This window comes from Pagrus major, chromosome 6 (assembly GCF_040436345.1).
Source record: "Pagrus major chromosome 6, Pma_NU_1.0".
NCBI lineage: Eukaryota > Metazoa > Chordata > Actinopteri > Spariformes > Sparidae > Pagrus > Pagrus major.
In genome coordinates this window covers 26638049-26661835 of record NC_133220.1, presented here as the reverse complement: position 1 = coordinate 26661835, position 23787 = coordinate 26638049, and the positions used below count along the sequence as shown (strand labels likewise).

The window sequence follows — 23787 nt, the reverse complement described above, 5'->3', positions numbered from 1 at the left end:
GGGGGGGGGGGGACAGACAGCTCGAGCGCTTTCCAGATTGAATCAAAATGTTCAGACTTAATCAATCGTCCATCAAAGCGCCTGATAATGAAAAGATTTGACTCTTTTTCTTTATCGTGCTGACTCTCAGTGATCAATAAATCGATACCCGGCGGATGGTGCTGAGATGTGCTGTTCAAGAGCATGAATGGATTGTCTCTCCTCGTGACGCCTTTGTGGCGTGTCCTTCGCGAGAGGCTGATGGGCCAGATTGGTGTCTGATGTCTCCTGCACGTGACATGTGCAGATCTCAGATGTGCAAATGAAGGAAAATAAACGGAATAGCTGTTTGACTTATACGCACGTGTATCAATGGCAGAGCTGAAGCTACCACGGTGTGTACACAGGCGAGTTGATGTGCGCAATTACGCACCGTTTCCTTGTGCACGGTCCCTATCGCTCTCTGTCTTGTGTGTTTAGAATACATGTAACATGGACATCCTCTGTAAACCTCCTCGGAGGAGGAAAGACCAAGCATACAGAACAGATTACTGTAGTGCTGCAAGTTTTTACAGAATCTGAGCTCAAAGGTTTGCAGGAAATTGACTTCAATTGATCTGATATGCGTAAAATAAAGATATTCCGGAAATTGATTTTAGTAAATCATGGCTGCTGCACTCGTTAAACATCAAATATCCGAATAAGGACTCTCAACTACTTGCCCCAACGGCGTGTTGTTGTTTTAATGTGTTTTTGAGTCCACGTTGCTGGACTAGGCTGACTCATGCGTCCTGAGGGACTGACAGGACTCCTACAGCAGAATAGGAGCTATTGTGAAGCCGCTGCCGCTGCATGTATCCATTTCACTAACCCTGTTTAACTTTATAATTAGGCGTTCTTTTCAAAGAAGGACCCATATATGCTTTTTTAAAATAAATCAATTATTTGATATGATTAAGTGCTGAGCACCACTCCCATCACCCATCACACCAATCACCTCTGAGTATGTGTGAGCGGTCCCTCTATTGTTATGCTGATTGTGCGCATCCGCCCAGGTTATTTCTTTTGAACCAGAGGTGACATATAAAAGCTCTCAGCGCTGACGGTCTCACTGCTCTCCGTCTTGACATGCACACACAAAAAGACATTGAGAATTTGACCGATGAAATCGGATACTTCTTTTTTTTCCACCTTAAAAGCAAAGTTTCTAACCCGCACATCTCAACAACAAGTCGGACATAAAGCTTTGAGGAGGTGGCACTTGGATCTTAAGTGCTGTCAGGACAGGTCATTCGCCTCCAGCCTGTAAAAATCGCAGATTTGTGAAATGTCATCTTTCTTTTCATCTCATCCAGGCCTGCATGCTTAACACCCGATAGCTACCCTGAGAGGATTTCAGCAGACTTGGAAAGACTGGCTGGCAGCTGCTCTGAAGAGGTGGATTTGAGCGAAGCTCGTTTTCTTTTCTCCCCCCCTCCCCCCCCCTTTTTTTTTTTTGCTGTTATTGTGGATCATTCCGTGCTTAGAGTTTTTGCTTCTTTAGGCGGTGAATGGTTGGCACGGCGAGCCCAGTGATTTCTCTGAAACATATGGGAGTTTCAAGAGGACGGGGGTCCGGGATCACCAAAGACTGAAACGCAATCTCCCATTTTCAGTTACAAGGCCAGATATTTCAGTTTCAGGGTTACAAGATGACAATGGCATCTATCAAGTCCATCCTCAGCGAGGCTGGACATGGAAACTATGCGTGACCACTGAGCCGGACCTTGAAGATTGAATGAGCATGTTTGGCACAGTACCTATTCGGCTGAATCCCCACCTTGTAGCAACAGGTTACGCACCTGGCCTCCCTCAAATGCACTTATAGCGCGCGGCTTTGACTTGACTCTTCTCTCGGCACTGAGGTTTATATACATGTCTCCCACCATGGTGGAGCACAGCGGCCTGGATATAATGTGTCTGAACAAGTACTGCCACAGTTCCTCCTCGTCGTCCAGCTCCGAGCACGACAAGAAGATTTTCTCCAAACTAAAGCGCAGCTTGTCGGGGGACTATCCGAGGAAGAACGCGGAGTTCCTCAGCGGTCAGTACGGGACCAACCTGCTGCTGATCGGGGCGGCGTTGATGCTGGCTATTGCGCACCATGGGCCCTCTGTTAAGGAAGAGCACCTGCTGTCCTTCGTCACCTGCCTCATGATCCTCCAGCTGATCTGGATGATGTGGTACATCCTGGTGCGGGACAGACAGAAGAACACGCGGACTGATAAAGATGTCCACGCTACAACATGTTGGATAAGAGGTGAGTTTGTAAGATTACGCACAAGATTACAAGAGCCAATGCGTAAAATTCATGTTTTTCCTTTCCATCTAAAATCATAATCTTGAGAAGAAGAACTCAGAGTTTGACAAATTAAAGAACACCTGAAAATAATTTGTGTTGCCATAATTATTTTCTTTAATTAGTGGCAATAACAACTTGATATTTATTCCTTCATTCCTCGGCAGGTGGTTTGACTCTCCTTGCACTGCTTTCACTGATCATGGACGCTTTCCGAATCGGGTATTATGTTGGCTATCAGTCTTGTGTGTCGGCTGTGCTCGGGGTATATCCTGTCATCCATGCAACTCACACCATAGCGCAGGTAAGTTTACAACCCCACTTTAATTTCAATAAGGTGATAATCTTTCAGCAGTGTTAGACACTGTGTCTTCCCCCCCCCCGTGCACCACTTAACCAGGAAGGTCTGCGAATAATGTGCTCTTTGTTGCTGAGGCGAGTACACAGTTGCTGCAACACTATAATCCTGTCATTGTCCATGTTACTTGAGTGTAGCTGCATATGACGAGATAAATCCTGCTGGTGAATGGATTTAAAGGATTCTGATGTTGCTGTTTATTCAATACGTTTGAACTTTTAAAGGTGCACTATGTAATTTTTTGGGGGAATTTAATCAGAAAATAAAAATCCTCATTGATTAATTTTCATGACTTTAAACAAGCTGATCTTTAAAGGACAACACCATTTCATCCTGTTTTACTTTGTTTATATTTTTTAAGTAGCCACCTTTCTCGCTTTAAACACTCTTCTGGGGAACTTAGTTCCCAGCTTGTCAATTCAGTTATGGAAAGATATTCATCAAATAAATATTTGTGAGTTTGAATTTCTTTCCCAGAACTACATATTGCACTTTTAGAGGGGCACTATGTAGTTTTTGGAGAAGAAATTCAAACTCAGAATTTTAATATTTACAATATTAATGAGGTAATAATACAAACTCAGAAATATTTATTTTCTCCAAAACTGAATAAACAAGCGGTTCCCAGAGGAAAATAAGGTCCCCAGAACACTGTTTGAATCTAGAAAGGTGGCAGGGTCTGCCACATATAAACAAAGTAAAACGGTATGAAATTGTTTTGTCCTTTAAGGTCAGTTTGTTTATTCAGTTTATTCAGTGATGAAAACAAAGTTTTGTTTGTTTAGGCATAAAAAACAGTCTATGAAGATCTTTTTTTCCTGATTAAATGTCTTCCCTGAAGCTACACAGTGCACCTTTAAGATAATGTGTTCTGAAGCTTTTTATATGAAGGTTTTGTGTCTTGTTTCAGGTGCATTTTCTCTGGTTTCACATCAAAGATGTCATCAAAAGCTTTGAAACATTTGAGAGGTATGTGAAATATGTGATATTATAATTTAATTTCAAAAGACTTTAGCTGTTGTCATATCAATTTTGTTACACTTGTAAATCATCAGTCACGAAAAATCTCACCAGCCACTAAAGAATGGGCACGATATGAACATGCATACACATCAAGTAAAATCTGCTGCCACATGCTATTAAATGATCGCTCATCGACCGTCATCAACTCTTTTTCTCGTCAGATTTGGTGTGATCCACGCAGTCTTTACCAACCTCCTCCTGTGGTGCAACGGTGTGATGTCAGAGGCCGAGCACTTCTTGAACAACCACAAGAGGAGACTCTCTGCCCTGGGCTACGGAAACCTCACTATAGGTAAGGGCCAAGGGGTCGATTGCTGGCTTGTACCTGGAAGGAAAAGTACAATAGTCCACTTGAGAGCTCACCTCAATGGATGAAAGAAAAGGGAAGGAGAGGAGGGTTCGTGGAGGGGAAGGGAGGTTAGCTCGGCAGCCCAGTGGGTCTTGTTTGTGTCGAACGTCTCTCTATTAGGTTTCAGGAGACACACAGCATTGCTGGCACTGAGGCCCCCTCCCCAGCCCCTTTCCCCACACTTCAGCCACCACCACCCTCCTTGGCAACCCCCCGCTTGACCTCAGACGGCTTTGTCCCCCAGGCCGCTTTCTCCCAAGGGTGCTGCAATTACAGTAACTGATACATCTAAACCTAAGGTTGGGGGGTTCGGCTGCTCCTCCTCATATCCGGCTGACTGTGAGGCTGGCTGCACCCTGACTGCTGTTCCCTTTTTAATTAAAGGGTGCAGTACCATAGTGGTGGCCTCCGGGGGATGAGGGGTGGGAGAGGAGCACACGGCAGGGTTTTGTTGGGATGATCTCCAGGGGCAGCAGCGTTACCACAGCGTGTTGCGGTGGGCTGGGCAAGGAGTATAAAAAGTGCATTGTCATCAACTTCTAAGATGCTCAGGTGTCCAGCTAATGAGTCAAATTTCAAAAATAAATAAGTGGAAGACAGCCAATGAGTCTTGAGCTACAACAGGTACAATAGAAAGTTGCTTCAAAAGATTGAAAACACACATTTTTAAAACTTTTTATAGGCTGCTGCCATGAAGATGAGTCTAACCTAGGAGCAGAAAAAATAAGAAGTGGCTTAAAAGGGCCTCCCTTGTTGGTAGGCAAACCATAAAACCAGAAATCAACTCAACAGAATTGGCCTGGGGGACCCTCTTTGAATTTAGTATCAGCTGATTATCAAGCTTGACTGTTGTGGTGATCCAAATTATAAGGGTGGCATTAGTGTAGATGACTGGTGGTTTCCAACTTATGGTCAGGACCCCAACAATGGGTCGAAATAATCATATTATTAAGGAGATCATTAATCTGATATTTCTGGTACACAATAGCATGTTTATCTTTCTGATTGTCATCTTATCTTTGCTCTTTTTCCTTCGAATAACTGGATAGTTGGACCTCTTCATGCCACTAATTCTAGGAGATACTGTTACACTTTATCAATCAATCAATCAATCAATCAATCAATCAATCAATCAATCAATCAATCAATCTTTATTTGTATAGCGCCAATTCACAACAAAAGTACTCTTTAGTACTTTTAAGATTAACATTAATATGATTATATAAATGTTAATAAGACAGTTAAAGGCACTTGCCTGCTCAATGAGGCTTTCATTACTTAATGTTAATGAAAGCCTCATGAGTTTCTTTTGTTTATGATAGCATTACAAACACACTTAATTGATTAAACTAACTTATTGTTATTATTGTATTGTTAATAAAGCTCAAAAGTTAGTAAAGATTTAACAATGACATATTAGGTTATTTAGTAAAACTCAATAAATGTGCTTGTAATGCTGTTATAAACATTAACATAGGTGCTTAACAATAACAAACAATTAATGCTTATATAGTTTTTTTTAATGTTAATAAGCATCTTACGAGGACTTATAAGGGCCTGACGCTCATTACAAGGAGCTTAATATAAAGCTGGTAGCAAAACTGGTAGATACACAGCACTTATTGACATTGTCACATCCCATAAAGGTCGAAAAACGCTGCCTTTGTGAACAGACATGTGGGCTTCTGATACTCGTTAATGCTCCTTGTACTAATGCAGGCAGGTCCCAGAAGAGATTGTGTTTAACTATGAAAATAAGATTGCATCGGAGCAAAACGATGTCAACACTCAGCAGATTTAATCTGCATATGTAAATGGCTCTCTTGAAACATGTAAAATTGGATTGGGTTAGGGTTCAGTGGTTATAATTATAAATGCCTCCAGGCTTTCGAAGCATTCATATTACTAACTAACTGCTCTCTCTCTACACAATGAAGTATTGATATTCTCTATGTTGAGCTTATTTTCATTTAGTCGAACTTGTGGTTTCCTATGCATGATTGTTTTTTTAAGTATCTACTATTTATTTATTCTTATGCTAATTCTAATATTGACGTTTTGGGTTTCTCATCCTTGCTGCCAGTTTAGTATTATGTCCTGAAAAGATGGGATGCTGTTTAAAACATAAATAAAGCAGAATTGAAAATAGTAAAAAGACAAAAATATTGAACGTTTTACCTCATCAACCTTTTGTAAATATTTGCTTATTCTGAATTTGATGCAGGCACCATGTTTCTAACAAGTTGGGACAGGGGCAACAAAAGACAGGCAAAGTTGTGAAAAGCTACAAAAACACCTGTTTGGAAGATTCCACAGGTAAACTGGTTCACTGGTATCAGGTGATAGTATCATTATTGGGTATGAAAGGGGTGTCCTCAAAAGGCTCAGTCATTCACAAACAAGGATGGGCGAGGTTCACCACTTTCTCAAAAACATGATTCTAAAAAGGATATTATTACACAGGCATAGTAAACAGTTTGTGTGCACATGATTGCATTTTTATTTATGTTTACAAAGTATCCCAACATTTTTGGAGCTGGGGTTGTAGATGGATGTGGTTTTGTTAATACTGTCTTAAAAAATAGACAAACTGTGACGATGTAGGACATAAAAATATATAACCTTTATTTAATTAGGAAGTCACATTGAGATTAAAATCTCTTTTGTAGAAAGAAGGAGCCAAGACAGGGTCAAAATAGCAGCGTCAAGGACATTGCAAGACAACAACAACAAATCAAATCACAACAGCAGCAAGTGCAATTTACATTTCGTAATACAGTTAATTGACAATGCAACAGTATTCAGGCATGTGTGAAGCAACTACACTCGGTAGTAACCACTTGCATTATTCTGCATTTACATCTATTTAAAGATATAAGGATCTCAAGTTTAAAGGTGTAATATGTAGGAATTTTAGCTTAAAACATTCAAAAATTCACCAAAATTAACAACAGAATGTGAAGAAATAATTTTGCCGTTATTTCAAACATGTGTATGTATCGTGTTACAGAGATGTCTCCTGAAGTAGCATGATAACCACCTAGCCCTGAGCCTGAAAACCTCTTTCTCCCAGTGGTCCAAATCTCTTGTGCTAGTGGTGTAAACACCACCACTCCCCCAGTAGTCTGGCTAGCTGCAGGGCTAACTGAGCTAACAAGCTAACAGTAGCTACAGTCATGTAACGGAATACAGTCAGCAGTTACTCTAGTGGCAGTTACTCTATCTGTTGGCAGAGTGAATTCAACAGGTGACAAATTCTTACACATGGCACCTTTAAGCTTGGCCTGCAGATCATTCCAGGAACAAGGACCACAGTAGACAAGGCTGGATTTTCCAGCCTCAAATATGACAGAAGGCACTGTTGTTTAAATTTAAATTGAGGCCATGACCTGAGATTATGAATGTTTTGCAGAAAGAAAAACTTCTGTCTTGAGTAAGTAGGAAATTTGCCTAAAATAGTCATGTAGATTAAGATGTATCAGTGTTGGAAAATGGATATATTTCTCATGAATCTCTTTTACTCTGTTTTTGCAGTGCACTCAGAGCCTCACTGTAACTGCACCACCAGCACCTGCTCCATGTTCTCCAGCAGCCTCTACTATCTCTATCCATTCAACATCGAGTACCACATCTTCGTCTCTGCCATGCTCTTTGTCATGTGGAAGAACATCGGGCGGACCATTGACCTTTCCTCGAACCGGAAAAGGCTGGCTACCAAAACCCAGGGCCTGACCTTAGGTCCCATTCTGGGTCTACTTGCACTGGCCAGCACTATCGGGATCCTGGTGGTCTACATCACCCATGTCGAGCAATCCCTCCCGATGCGTCAGTCAGCCATTTCCATGTTCTACATTTACGGCATCGTCATGCTGGTGATCATGTGCTCTGCCGGTGCTTCAGGTCTGCTCATATACCGAGCGGACCACATGCCGCTGGACACCACCAAGAACCCGTCCAGACAGCTGGACACAGAGCTGCTGTTTGGGTCCTCTATCGGCTCCTGGCTCATGTCCTGGTGCAGCGTAGTGGCTGCGTTAGGCACCGAGAGCAGTCCTCCTTACCGCTGGACCAACCTCGTCTACTCTCTGCTCATTGTGCTGGAGAAGTACATCCAGAACCTCTTCATCATAGAGTCCCTTTATCGCCAGCAAGAGGATGGAGAGAGGGACGACCCCGAGATACTAGCAGCTCCAGAAATCTTCTCGGTGACGTCCTCTTTGGCCCCTCCATACAACGGCATCATCAACCGAGCCTATGAGACTCCAGACAGGTCCTGTGTCACCATGGAGAACGAGCAGGAGGGGAGCGGACAGGGGTATAGGTGTCCGAGGAAACCATCCGAGGTGCCGCTGCCTGTGGGAAACAAAGTAGCGGAGCCAACAAATATAAAGAGGCAAATTCTGAAGAACATTGCTGTCTTTCTGCTTATGTGCAACATTTCGGTAAGAATTTCTACCTGTCTAATCTCGACCCAATTGCAAGAATAAATGTCAGCTAAGAACGTTTCTGCAAAACCACAGATAAGTTCTCTAGTTCTCTCTTGTCACAACACAGTGCTTATGCTCTGCTTAGGTTTAGGCACAAAAAACACTTGGTAATGGTTAGGAACACATCACGGTTTGGCTTCAAATATCTCTTGTGGTCGCCGCAAACACGGCGGGAAATGTCCAGAGGTCTCCTATAAAACACCTGCTTCTGTCGCAACATACACGGCTCGAGATGGCCCAACTTCCCATGCAAAACGTCCTGTTTTGGTCGCCTGAGGTGCCCAGGTCCCCAGTGATCTGCTGCAACAAAGACTTGAGCTGCCCGTTTGGCAGCCTTGTCGCCTGTAACACCACCACCATGCAATCCACCTCCGGATGTGAGAGTCAGTTAGTAAACATGTAATGTGAATGTGGCACGTTTTGTTCAAATGTAAATGTGATACGTAGCCTTTGCCACATACAAATTTGGATGAATCTGTGGTTTGCAGAAACGTTAACCGCTTACATTATATTCTCTTATACCTCGTTATATCTCTATGAAGAGATGTCTGCATATCAATGCAGAATCTTTGGGCAAGGGACAAGATTTTGGTATCGGAAGCATTCCCATTTGTAGTCTGAGTGGTATTGACCACCTTTGAGTGGGCTTTGGTTGCATGCAGGTAAACAGTCGGCAGGCATGCAGTAGGCATTGACCGAAATATAATCTTGGAACACACTGGCTATTGTCTTACCATGATTTAGCTTTTTGTTACATTTTAACAGTTTATATGCATCCACACGCAGATTTCTGTTCATTGAGATTAGTCGTCTTTTCATGCCAACTCCATCTTCATGTCTCAAGTTGCTAATCAGACTGTAAACACATGGAAGAGGAAGTGTTGGCCCAGATATCTGTTTATCCATTATCTGGTTATCCACTGGCTACAGAGGCTAAATCATCATCAGATGATAGCCGATGGGTTTCAAGATGGATACCTGCCAAACTGATGGCAATTATAATGGCAACTATCCAAAACATATATTTATTAACTGAATGCCTACCTAAAATTTGAAACTAAACAAGATTTACTCAACTTTCCTGTAATTGTCTATCTATTCATACTGTCTTTATCTCAGACGCTGCTGATTGATGTCACTCATATGACAAACACACACCCAATTCTGCCATCCGGGAGTTTTAGTGTCTTTCAGCACATTGTTTTGGTCTTCTTGCCTTATGGCTCACTCTCACTGCTCTCACCAACCTTGTTTAAGACATAGATAGCAGCTGTTCTCAACACTCTCAGCTCAGCACCAAACAGCCAACAGACAAAGTTAGCAACTAGCTGGTAAACATATTCAAGCATTTATCAGCTAAGGAAGACTGAATGCTAGACTTTCATTTGCAGAAATACCATTTCAAATGAATACCATTTTTGCTCCATGTCTAATAGATGTTTGAATAGGCAACTGTTTGCCAACATGTTAGCCCGAATAACTTAATAAGGGTGATAATATGTCAATGTTATGCATACAGCTCATTGTGCTGCCCCCAAGTGGTTAAAAAAAAAATCTATGACTGCAGGTTTAACTCATTTCATTTCTCTCTTTTAGCTGTGGATCCTTCCTGCCTTTGGCTGCCGGCCACAGTACGACAACGGGTTGGAACAGGAGACATTTGGCTTCAGCATATGGACCACAGTTCTCAATTTCGCCATTCCTTTGAACCTTTTCTACCGCATGCACTCAGTCGCCTCCCTCTTCGAGGTGTTCCGCCGGGTCTGACAGAATAGCAGATGACTGACAATGCCAGAAGATGCACAGGAACACTTGTCACCATCGGCTACGGGGGAGTGTCTCAGAGCGCAGGTCAACCGTTCAGGAGGCAGTCTGGGTCACACTCCGACAGACATGAAAGCAAGCCGTGGAGACAAACAAAACAGTGTGGGGATTACAGAGGAAGACAAACCTATTAGTCCATGTTCCTTGAAGAATTACTTTGTATAATGTGAGGCTTATTCAAGATCGCGATGAAAAGAACCTTTCTACCTTTTATCCTGTAATCACATGTCAGTAAGTTTTTCCTCACTGATACATCATGTAAAATGCTGTATCTGCCGCGCACATTTAATAACTGAAAGTATATCACAAAACACCACAGCCAAGCCACTGAAACACCTATTAGTCTCAAATATCTAATAATGTAATAGTACTGTATTTAACGGAGCCACACTGGTGTTCCACTTGACTCATATTTTATCTGCATGTGAAATGTTCATACTGTATATGGAGACGGTTCTCATTTACTTCTCTTAGTAGTTCAAGTAGTTTAATGGAACACTATGCAACACTTGAGCTACAACGATAGTGACAATCTTAGCACTATATTCTTGAATAATCGTTATGAGTTGGACTATAGTTCTCAGAAGTAGGACCTGCCTCTCTCACTCATTTAAGGGTCATCATTGTCCATTTGTACACTGATTCTCTGTCGAAGTTGAACGTTGAGTTACGTTCAAAATGTTGTTACTAGGTAGCGCTAATGTATCGCTCTAATGTATCAGCATTAGATTAAGAAGTGCAAGGTGAGACAACAAATATCCTGACAAAAATGTTTCCCATCTACACCCTGATAACACTGAACTCTTCATATACAGGGAGGTACAAAAGTCTGAGACCACATTTTAAAATCATCTAATATTCACGTAAACCTCCTCAGAAAGGGAGGAAAGTAACTGAAAGTGTCAGACGTCAAATTGTAAGCCGAAGCAAAGAAGGGATTTTGCAGTGTTAAATCATTGCTAGACTAAAGGTTTCTAAGGGGGCAGTGCATGAAACTCTAAAATACCTTATCAATATCCAAAGCACGATCAGGCAGACCCAAAATGACCACACCATCAGAATCAAGCTTAGGTCCCTGAGAGATAGAAGAAGAAGTAACTTCATCACAAATACAGTCATCAGGTTTTTCACAAACTTGTGGAGTCCATACCAGCTCGAGTGCATTCTGTCATTAAAGCAAAAGGGGAACATACCAAATACTAAGATATTCTGACACTCATTGCTTTTTTTCATAGATTCGACTTTTCACGGAAATTGTCACACTGATATTATCATTTGTAATTAAAGAAAATATTATTACATTTGAAACAAATGCAAAAAAGAAATAGACTGGTGGTCTCATTCTTTTTGACCCGCTGTATGTTAGCATGAAAAGGCACTAATATTGCTAGAATCAGGTGCATTTTATCATTAAATTGGGAATCTTGTATATCGGAATACTTCAAGGATTATTACGCCAGATTCTTACAAAATAAAATGTTGCAGTGATGACTGAAGACTAGAGATTGTATGTTTACACCAGAAGGATCAAAATAAAAAACACCACAGTCTGTGACATGAATATAAATAACAGATTAACTGTCGACTTGTACTGTACAATGTTATATCAAATCAATGTATATCTTCAGCTAAGCGAGTTCTCAACCTGGTGCTATCCACTGTATGTGTTCTCACTATGTGCCAACGTGTGGTAAAACCCTTGTTTTTCTAGGTGCAAACGGCAATATTATATTATCTCTGTAAATACTGTCATGCTGATCAGAATCATCATTCAGAAACTGTGATATGATTTTGTGTAATTCCACTGAAATGGTGCTCATATGAAATTATGTGTACAATAGTGATGAATGTATATCTTTCGCCTTATTGAAATAAAGAATAGTTTTCTTTTTGTTTCATACGCAAGACCTGTCAAATCTGTTATACAGAAGGGTCAAACAGGCTGAGACCACAAGTCAAAATTCCTCTATTTTGCTTTTTTTGTATTGTAATTACAAATTCATCACAAATAATAATAAAATGAAGAGTTTTGTTGAAAATTTGAATCTTTGAAAAAATGTCTGAAAATTGAAATGCTGTGACGTCATAAGAAGCTTTGTGGAACACTGTCAAATCATGCTGGGATAACATGAGTCATCATGTTTTGCACAAACTTGTAGAGTCCATGCCAGCTCGAGTGTGTGCTGTCATTAAAGCACAGGGGGAACATACCAGATACTAAGATATTGTAAACACTGGACAGCATGGACATTTTTGACAGCAAGCACGATAACCCCCATCCCCCAAAGCTTCTTGCGATGTCACAGAATTTCATGGACAATTTTCAAAGATTCAACTTTTCACTCAAACTGTTCATATTATCATTTGTAATGAAAAAAATAAGTATTTTGACTGCTGGTCGCAGCCTTCTCTGCTCTCCTGAACACTGAGGATCTCTGTGGAGTTTTTACTGATTTTCTCAATGGGCAGCAGGTGTAGTAGCGCTTTGCACCACAGGATGGCGCCACATGTTTATGTTTTTCAGGAGTTTGATTGGACTGTCCGAACGCTTCTGTATTAAGGCATCCATAGCTTGGAAGGTTGCTCCATCGCTTCTTATAAATGCCTGCTTCTTGCAAAAATCTCCATATAACACGTGAAGACGCAGTTCATTTTAGGGAAAAAACAATAATAAATACAATTAATTCTCACAAAAACTCAACTTTGCCCTTTATATTGTGGCTTAATTGAAACTACTGATAATCCGGCAACTATTAGTACATTAATATTGACACAAAATAACGCATTTGATTTAATTTTGTGATTGTTTTGTCGTCATTGCAGCAACAATATTCTACATAAACGCATTTAAAGATTAACCTCTGTGACCATGGTCCCATAGCATAGTAATACACCGGCATCTGTGGTAACATCTGTCTGTATGTAAAGATTTACATGTGTGTGTCGGACACAGGTTGCTTCCTGACATGACATCCAGGGATTATAGGTTACTCCAGAGAATTTGGCATCGGGCGTAGAGGAGATTATTTTGACGTCACGTCAGAACGATCTGACAGGCAAGCAGATATGTCTAAAAATATCCGTGACGTTTCAAAGCCGGAAACGCCGCTGCTGCTGCTCCCGCTGCTGCTGCTGACCGGACACACGGAGACGCAGCAGCGCGCAGAGCTCCTGGCTCTGAACATGCCCGCTGAGAGTGTGAGTGAATGTGACTCACCTGTTCAGGCAGAGGCGGGTGAGCTGTGACCTCCAGCCGGCGGAGGGCAAAAAACCCCCCACCAGAATTCAGTGAAAGTCTGAAAAAGGATTTGTTCATATCTGATAACACCCGTCGGCTTTTTCCATTAAGGCGCACGCATTGAAATTATTTTACCTGGCTGAAAATGACTCAATTCACAAATAATTATACTATACTATAAATAATATGTGAGAAAGAGTTTAAGTGGCATTACTCTGCACTAGAGGGGGATTTCAGCCATGGGAGTGTGGTGCTGCTAATAAAATATGAATCAAATGCGGGTTCATTCATGCTTTAGATAGATAGATAGATAGATAGATAGATAGATAGATAGATAGATAGATAGATAGATAGATAGATAGATAGATAGATAGATAAACTGGTGCTTTGGCATTACGCTCGAGGTTGTTTGCTTTTTCAGCACCATGGACAGCTCTGTGTGTCTACAGCCTGTCTACAACTTAAATGCACCCAGTAGCTGCTTTTGTCGTCACAAACTTGGTTCGTGCACAATCTCACTGCACATTGTCACTCCTGTCACATAGACTATCCACAGTTCGCAGACAGCTCCGACTGATTTCGACTTTTGAATTACACACTTTGAAACCAAACGATGAGAACCCCTCAAAATGTTGGCGGCTTCCTCACACCCCTCTCCTAACGCAGTGCACTGTCGTGCGTAACAGCACGCACAAAGGAGGCGTGATGCTGTCTGCGCGCAGCCCTGGTTAGGTTAGTGTGTGTTCAGGCTGCAGGGACTCCCTCCTCACCCACGCCGCGCTCAGGATACATCGGACTGGAGAGATTCACAGAGGCAGCCAGGTCAGACGACCGAGCCCGGCCAGACTGCAACATGCGCTCGCCACTGCTCTCTGCGTTTCAGCCCCTCAGCGCACATGGCACGTCGCTTGGCTCAGTTTTAACGCGCTCACTTCTCTCTCTCCGTCTGTTTTGCTCTCCACATCATGCTGGCAGCCGAGCGGGTCAATGGGGACCACATGGTGAGTGGCTGTTAACTGCGCCCGTCACCGCGCACGGAGCTATGGACTGCAGTTTTACTTGAAGAGAGGCACATGGAGAACCCAGCCAAGTATCTGTCATCGGTGCAGAGGATTGACTCTGTGCCGGCACCCCTGGGAGAGATTATGTGGAACAGCACCGAAACAGAGGCAACAGACGACGGGGGGAAGGATATGGTGGTGCGCACGGTGACGGGCTGTCTGCTGTCCCTGCTCATCCTATGGACCCTGCTGGGGAACATCCTGGTGTGCTCCGCGGTGCTGCGCTTTCGGCACCTGCGGACCAAAGTCACCAACATTTTCATCGTCTCCCTGGCTCTATCGGATTTATTCGTGGCCGTTCTGGTGATGCCCTGGAAAGCTGTGGCAGAGGTCGCGGGGTACTGGCCGTTTGGCACTTTCTGTAACGTGTGGGTCGCTTTCGACATTATGTGCTCCACCGCCTCCATCCTCAACCTCTGCATCATCAGCGTGGATAGATACTGGGCCATCTCGAGCCCCTTCCGCTACGAGAGGAAGATGACCCAGCGTGTTGCCTTTGTTATGATTAGCATCACTTGGACGTTGTCTGTGCTCATTTCATTCATACCGGTCCAGCTCAACTGGCACAAAGCCAGCGCTGAAGACGCGGCCGGGGCGCACAACTCTTCCGCGAGTCGGCAGGTGGAGGAAAACTGCGACTCCAGCCTGAGCAGGGAGTATGCGATATCCTCCTCTTTGATAAGTTTCTATATTCCCGTGGCAATTATGATTGTGACTTACACAAGAATATATCGGATTGCACAAATACAAATCAGAAGAATAGCCTCTTTGGAGAGGGCGGCAGAGCACGCGCAAAGTTGCAGGAGCAACAGAATAGAGTGCCAACACCACAACACCTTGAAAACGTCGATCAAGCGGGAAACCAAAGTGTTCAAAACTCTGTCGGTGATTATGGGTGTGTTTGTGTGCTGCTGGTTACCTTTCTTCGTCCTGAACTGCATGGTCCCGTTCTGCGACAGACCGGCCACGGACCGGGACGCGGGGCTGCCGTGCGTCAGCGAGACCACCTTCGACGTCTTCGTGTGGTTCGGCTGGACCAACTCCTCCCTGAACCCCATCATTTACGCCTTCAACGCCGAGTTCAGGAAGGCCTTCGCCAGCCTCCTGGGGTGTCGCAACTTCTGCTCCAACACGCCGGTGGAGACGGTGAACATCAGCAACGAGCTGGTCTCATATAATCAAGACACCCTCATTCACAAGGAGATCGCGAACGCCTACGTCAACATGATCCCCAACGTGGTTGAATGTATCGAGCACGAGGAGACTTTTGACAGGATTTCACAGTTTTCTCACAACAACGAGAACGCCACCGACTCGGTTTGCGACCTGGAGGACTGCGAGGCGGACATCAGCCTCGACAGGATGTCCCCGTTCACACCTAATGGATTACACTGACTCCAACTTCGTGTCCCCCCGTGCGTAAAATGGATGTATTGATAATAACGCCATCGTTCATTCAGCTCCCATCACCCAAAAGGCTCCTGTCAGGGGAGCTACTGAGCAGCGGCCCTCGCAGCTGCTGCGGGATCTATTTCATGACTTGCTCGTGGACACTCCAGCAGGGCAGTGTCTCTGTAGCCGCCCTGCTTTGCGTTATATATGAGATGTAATGTTGTCGTCCTGTTCTGAAAAAAAAAAAAAGTGATGTGTAGGTGTTTATTTACATGACAAGTGAAGTCTGTGTTCATTTGTTCAAAGGTTCAGTGTAGTTGAAGATGTTGTTTACGCGCAGGCGGAGCGTCCGTGTCTTTTGTCCATCCAGGGGGAGGGGGGAAACTCACAATGGAAAACCTTTTGCTGCTTACAAACCTCACGTGTATCCAGTGCCCGTCTTATCCACTGAGTATGAAAACTGAGGGCAGCCTTACAGACAGTGCAACCAAGACAGTTCTACTCAAATGCAGTCTTTTCCAGCGCCTTATAGCTTATTCAAAGAAGGAGTTTGGAGACATGAGAGGAATGTGTCCGTATGGAGTGGAGAATTAAGTTACATGATGCCAAAATGCAGTATTAAAGTGTTTACCCACCCCAGTGACTCCTCCAGCACACCTGATCTGCACCTCATGTACTGTATGCAGTTTAATCCAGACTCAGATGGCCTTTGATGGAGCAGAACATGCAGCTACAAACACATAAAAGTGAGCCTGTTTACACTGGATTCACTCATCCAAATCCAAAAATTCTGCAGCCATTGTATGAGTCAAAAACTCTTTTCTGTGATCTCTCGTTTCTCATTGAGGCCAAAAAAACGACTGAAGGGTTCTGCTCTATGAAGCGCACTGAGCTCGCACTGAGCTCACAGAAGAAAGCAGAAAAAGAATCGACACTGTCCTGAATGACCAAAGATTTCAAGGAGTGAATCAATAACTCTGACACAATGAGGCAACAGTTTTGTCAGCTAGAGGAATGGTCGCTGTAAAAAAACACACACACACACACACACACACACACACACACACACACACATACACACACACACACACACACACACACACACACACACACACACACACACACACACGTGTGTGTGAGGCCACTGGGTCAACACAACTGGATGTCACACACCACCTCTCCCACACCTCTCACCTCTTTAACTTTGTACTGTACAGATGACCTGATGATCTGAATGTATACTGCTGTCCTTTAAACAGTGACGTGTGTCATCATTTGTCTAATAAAATGCCGTCATGCTGAGAGGAACAGAGTGCTCTGGTATCTTCGTCAAGGTGACATTTACCTTTTCACAACTTTTTGCAGAGCTGGAGGATCTTCACCTTTAGATTGACTCATCTCACCAGCATTCCCAACAGTGACTTGAGTTGTTTTTCCCCCAGATCTGACCGTCTTTTTAAAGGTTTGTTTTGGGCAGTTTGACAGCAGCAGAGAGTGACAGGAAAGGTTGGCAGAGAAACAGAGAGAGGGAGAGAGAGTGAGTGAGGGATGACATGCAACAGAGGTCCCCGGCGGACTCAAACTGGGGAGATTGTGGTTACGTGGTGCACATCTTATTGGCTGCAGCTCCTCCAGGACATTTCCCCAGACTGACCTGTCTTCCACAGGTTCAGACAGCTGATACGTTTCCTTGGGCAGGGACAATGTGTTTTGAGTCCTGCATATAAAAGCAGCACTGTTTCGTATATATGTAAAGAAATACGAAAAGGAGCAAAGCACACCAGAGGAGCAGCTCTGCTCTTCATGGTATCATTTGTTTTTGGTCAGTACTTGTACTTGTTTTCTCTAAACCAGTATCAATACTTTATGTGAACTTTCTACCTATACCAGGAGAACATAATACCTCAGTAACCACTTCTTTGTTGAACTGCCAACAGCATCTGTCAGTTCAGTCTTTCTGCCAGCAAAAAGACAAAACCCACTGTGTGCAAATCCCTTCACCATTCCCATCTTATATAGGTCTTGGCACACAAGTTAACAGATGACATATGCACCCTTTTTATGCAAATAACCACATAAACATAGAGATGATTGAAAGGGACTTTTATCCTGGATGCTGGCTACTTCACCCACAGACCTAAAGGTTTTTAAAAGTAGAGACGAGCGAAAGTGCTGGACAAACTGATGAGCCGCCTGAAAGCAAAAACATGCATATTTAAAGTTATAAAGAAAATCAAAGTCTGTGCCAGTTATCTCGGGGGCCCTTGTTGTCTACATTATGTCCACAGGGAACCTATTTGCTTCCAAAAATGAATGTGCAGCACGACAAAGAAGATAATTAATCCTACACAACACAACTCAATTTGCGAGAGTTTTTCCCAAGTTTTCATGTTAACCCATGTCTTGCTTTCTACAGTGTTCAATGCCACGTGAAAAGAAAAGAAGAAATAAGAGCTTTTACTCTTAAAGGTGAACACAAATTTTTACACATCAGAGTCTGTTTACAGGTGTGGGACACAGGGATGCGAGAAGTCAGTCACAGTTGAGGGTGCTGAGGGGAACACATTCAATTTTTTTGTATTAATTTGAATGTCCAGGATAACGTGTATCTGATAATAATTTACAACTTGAGAATTTTTTGCACTAAAGCAGACGTCGAAAATCAAAGTAAAAGCACCCTCTGTGTGCAATAGGCTATTTCTTTTTCATATCATATTTATAGATTGTAATACTGAAGCATCAGTGCTGTGTTTTACTCCTGTAGCTGCTTGAGGTGAAGCTCATTTTAATCGCTTTATTGTGAGTCCTGGCCAACCTCAGCTGGCAACTGCCTGGCATGGGAGTGTCGTCAGATGATCGATGTAGTTCAGCTGGGACTTGGTCCATGTGCTCACTCTGTCTCTCGCTTCCTACAGCTGACACCCACCTTCCATCCTGTTCTCTTGGTTTGAGCTGTCAGCCCCTCCACAGCACACTGCCTACATTACTGATATTGCTGCTCTGAATCACAGAGTACACACATTACAATGACAAAATATCTGATACAAGCAGATTATAAAATATATGTGAAGAGTGTGGCTCCAGGAGGATGACTGAGCAGCTTTTTATTTTAGCCACTTTATCTTTTGGACAATAACATGCATCATATTTTAAAGATGCAATATGTAAGAATTGGCCACCTGTCAAATTCATACTAACAAAAACAACAGAGGGCAGCATATAACCAGAGTAAACACTAACTGCTTCTAACCGTAGCTGCAGTTAGGTAGTTAGCGCAGTTAGCCGTGCAGTTAGCGGCCCGGACCGGGAGCTCGGGGACCAGGTGAGTGTGGTGAGTTAAGCAGGATTTTTGGACAGCGAGGGGCCAGGGCTAGCTGGTTAGCATGCTAACTTCGGGAGATATCTCTGCAACACCATACATAGACATCACAATTTCAAAATGGCTATTTATTCACATTCTGATGATAATTTTAGTCAAATTATGAATGTTTTCAACAAAAATTCTGATATATAGTCCCGTTAAATATTGATTATAAACTTTATAGCCTACATAGAATTTGAAAAGTGACAACTAACTATTGTTTTCCATTCAGTGTGGTGGAGTAAAAGGTACTGCTTTAGAATGTGACAGAGTAGAGGCATACATTGGCATGAAATGGAAATACTGTGTTACTTTTTATACCAGAACACTGACAAATTGAAGTCTCTCCCAGATAATAACTCCTCAAAATATGACTTACTTTTACTTACTATTCCTGACACCGGTCTCTGGGTACAGACCATCGACAATGGACCTCTGGAGTTCTCGGTTATTTGTTGTCTTTTCTATGTGATGTCAGTTGTATCCCAGCCCCTTCCCAAGGTGTTCCTGTTCCCTTGAGGGTTATGTGTCAAAGCTTGTCTGGCAGTGTTTGACACCGGTGTTCGTAGTGTGTGTCCGATCCATCTTCATCATGTTCTTCCAATTTCATCTGCTGCTGGTAGTTGTGTCCTCATCCACAGATCAATATTGCTGGAAAAAAAATGAGAATCTTCAACTCCAATGTATAATCAGTGCTGCTGTATGGTGCAGAGACCAGGAGAAAGACCACCACAATCCATACAGTGGAAACCTTCACCCACAACGGCCTTGTAAGAATATTGAAAGTGTAACTCCACCGATTTTTCACATTAAAGTGTGTTTACAGGTCTTGGGGAGGACTACTGCATTTACGAATATAAAATTTGTGAAGTTACCCTTTAATACCCACTGGCCAGACAAAATCAGCAAAAATAACAGTATAACAACTAAATATATAAAACATGTGTCCTTGCAAAGTTTATGGTCACACTCAGGTCCTGCAAATGTTTATGATAAACCGCTTTTTTGACCAAACTGCAGCCATATTTGACAGTTTTTCATTTATATGCATTAACTACATATTAAACATTAAGCCTCATGCAGCAGCTGAGTGAGGAATTGTAATATAGACGTAGGCATGTAAATGGGCTGTGACCCCCTGATGGCACCGCTGCTCTCCTGTAAAATGTCTCTCTCGGCGCATTTTCCAGAAATTAAGACAATTTGTTATTTTCACCTCATCAGAGGCAAATTTCACACAGCCTCCAGAGATATTAGACCTGGATGACATCAAGATGAAAGCCTGTTCACTGAAACCCCCAACAGGTGCTTCAGTGTTGTTCACCTCCCACCTCCATCCTGTTGCTGATCAGAGTTTCCCCCTGGAGATGACAGATGTGAGAGGACGGGAGTGTCTGTGGATCAGGTTGCGTCTGTCAGAGCTGAAATGTAGGTGATGTCTCAGGGACGACTCGTGAGGCTGTGATTAAACTGGTGCGATTTTTTTTCAAACTTGAAGGCTTGGTGCACTTTGACGCTGAATTTTTCAAATGTTGGCCTGGAATGGAAGGAATAATTGACGGTCCGCTTTTCATATTTCCATAATTCAGCAGAACGCCTGCATGGAAACGCTGCTAATCCAATTTAACTACAAACCAGCATGATGATACTGAGTATTTCCAAGATTATTTCCACTTGCTATTTATTTAAAGAAAACAAACAATTTTTTTTACACAATCATTGACAAAATGAGTTAAAAAAAATAAGAAAGCAGCAGCATTGTCGGGGAGTTTATGTGCTCCGTGTTGTGTCCTTGCAGTGTGGAACAGATATGAAAGGTGGTTTGACCTCGATATTCAGCCGTGACAGGAGGGCTGGAGAGGAAGTGGAGGCAGGCTTAGGGGGGTTACACCATCCGTCAGGACACATTCATCAAAATCACTCCCTTTGCTCCTGCACACACATACATGTGCACGCACGCACGCACTCACACGCACACACACATTCAAAACATAGATGCACTACTGTTAGAAGAGATTTGCTCTGAATCTGTATTTGCTGTCTCTATCCTCACGCACACACGCACACACACGCACACACACACACACACACACACACACACACACACACACACACACACACACACACACACACACTTCATTCTGTTTGTCTCACTCTTGGCCTTCGCTCCTCAGCATGCCTCCTTCCTCCTCTACCTTCAAACGATTCTGGTCATCTAAGGAAAAGCACAAAGGCGGCGTAGCTTCCCCGTAGTTCACCTCTCAGAAGAGCAGGGTGAGTCCTGTGACTGACACCACCTTGAGCTTATCGCAGCGACTAAACGAACCCCTTAATTACTGTAAATCAAGCCTGACCTGGTTTATCAGCTAGTCCATTGTTGACCCGGGAGTCACCTCGCCGATTTAAGCGTCGCGCCACCTCCTCCTGTTCCCTCCTCACAAACCCACACTTCCACATCCCACTTTACACAAGGAATCTTTCAACTGTGCCTAACATTTAATGATCGCATGTTTTATTCCCATGATAAAAGAAGCCGAGGCTCAGTCCTTGGAGGCTATGCTCATATCACTGAGCCGTTGTTTCATATCAGTATGAAAACAGCTGAGCCTTGAAGATCAGACGTTCTGCTCTTTGAAACTGCGCCTTTCACCTCTCGCTGCCATCCCATCAGCTTCCTATCTCTGACGCAGTCTCGGGTTTTAAGTTACTTTCAGTGAGCTTGAACGGAAAGAAAGCCTGGTGTCTCTTTTCCCGTAAGGCCACTGGGCCAAACCAAACTCTCAAATGGGAAGGATTAAACCTTCTGCTCTGTCCGGCTGATTTAGGGCGCTACATTGTGCAAGGACAGTGCTCGGAGGGTTTGTTGTTTTTTCGTTACATCCCGTTTCTCACATCTTCTCGTTTAATAATGCAAAGATGGCATGAAGAGGAGGAGACATTGATTGAAATGATCTGTGAAAAGCAAAATGTTTTGTACGACGACATGAACATCAAGTTTAAAGGAGGAAAATAAAATGTTGTTGCACTTTCAGCAGAAATCAATTTGTGATCCAGTCTCAAATGCACATGTGTCTTCTCTGTCTGTGAGACGTGACAGACATTTGCATTTGTTTATCTATAAGGCCCTTATTAGGAGGTTGCCACAGTACTAATCTGTTCTGCTCCAGTGGTCCTTGGGTCCTCATCAAAATCTGCTTTCAGTTTCTATGCCTCAACTGCCTGTAACTCTTGACAGAGCATCCTAAAAGTTAACACTTTGTTACCATTTGGTGAATTTAAACAGTTTGTACCTGTTTTAGCTGAATTGTTCTTGTATCTTGTATGAATTCTATATTTGTATTCATATACATACACCTGTTTTTAATTAATGGCCCCATTTGTGTATTTGTTAAAGTGCAATATGTAATAATTCCAGTTGAAAACATTCAGAAATTAACAAAAATTGTCAACACGAAGTAAAGAAATAACAATTTTGATGTCTAAGTATTGTGCTGCAGAGATGTCCACTGAATTTGGCGTGCTAACCGACTAGCCCTTGTCCCGTCCTCGTCCAGAGCTCATGTGCAAACAGTATAAGCACCAACCATATGCAGGGCGACCTGTAATTCTTACATATTGCACCTTTGAGATTTTGTATCTTTTTACTAAACATCATTGTAAATAAGGGCCTGCCCTCAATGACCTTTGCATTTAAATAAAATAATACTAAAAAAAAAAGTGTTAAGCAATAAGGAACACAAGTATATAATTAGGGAAGCAAAGAATCAAGAATCAAAAAATCCAAAGAGATATTGTTGATTTTTTATATCCCATAATTATAAAATGTTATTAAATATATAATAAATTATGAAGAAAAACATGGTGATAATCAATCGAAATAACCTGTGACTATAGCCAGCAGGCATTTGTTCATGTTTAAAAGGGAGGGATAGACTTGGTTTGTTTGATTCACCAGTTACTAGTGAGCTCTAACTTAAAATTCAAATAAAACTCATAAATGATCAAATTAGATAAACAATCAATGAGTCAGGCAGACTAGACAAACATATTCTGCCCCTGTACTCTCTCTGCTACTAGGGAGAGGGGAGTGGCAGGTTAATAAGGGGGATGCATTTTGGTCATCCTGTCTCAAATCGTCTACTGAATATAGCAGTGATAACCTGACTTAACATAATGAGTTAACTTTAACTTAATTCCACTTTAAATCCTTTTGTTTCTGTGTAAACTTAAATATTCTGAATATGCCAGTGCTTAGGTATGATCCGTTAGGAGTTTAACGGTCAGTAATTCAGCTAATCTGCCTCATCAGGACTGTGTTTGATGTGGTCTGATCAGATTTTATCAGCCGTTTTCTGGCAACGTGAGCAAACAACCCAC

At 42.7% G+C, this 23787-nt stretch overlaps 2 protein-coding genes across 2 annotated transcripts; both read left to right on the top strand.

The window, feature by feature from the left end:
• The first annotated feature begins 1905 nt into the window (after positions 1 to 1905).
• Positions 1906 to 10433, top strand: otop1 (otopetrin 1). Its single transcript, XM_073468609.1, has 6 exons — positions 1906 to 2278; positions 2485 to 2621; positions 3586 to 3644; positions 3860 to 3990; positions 7582 to 8489; positions 10131 to 10433. The coding sequence occupies exons 1-6, from the start codon at positions 1906 to 1908 to the stop codon at positions 10299 to 10301; spliced, it is 1779 nt and encodes a 592-aa protein (XP_073324710.1). The 3' UTR covers positions 10302 to 10433.
• A 4236-nt stretch (positions 10434 to 14669) lies between these two features.
• On the top strand, positions 14670 to 16053 carry drd5a (dopamine receptor D5a). The gene has a single exon (XM_073468610.1). The coding sequence runs from the start codon at positions 14670 to 14672 to the stop codon at positions 16050 to 16052; it is 1383 nt and encodes a 460-aa protein (XP_073324711.1). The 3' UTR covers position 16053.
• Positions 16054 to 23787: the final 7734 nt, after the last annotated feature.

Excerpts from the sequence above, each read along its gene's own strand:
- otop1 (XM_073468609.1), top strand. The coding sequence starts at position 1,906 with ATGGTGGAGCACAGCGGCCTGGATATAATGTGTCTGAACAAGTACTGC. Across the intron at positions 2,622-3,585 it reads CAACTCACACCATAGCGCAG|GTGCATTTTCTCTGGTTTCA; the intron begins GTAAGTTTACAA and ends GTCTTGTTTCAG. Across the intron at positions 3,991-7,581 it reads CTACGGAAACCTCACTATAG|TGCACTCAGAGCCTCACTGT; the intron begins GTAAGGGCCAAG and ends CTGTTTTTGCAG.
- drd5a (XM_073468610.1), top strand. The coding sequence starts at position 14,670 with ATGGAGAACCCAGCCAAGTATCTGTCATCGGTGCAGAGGATTGACTCT.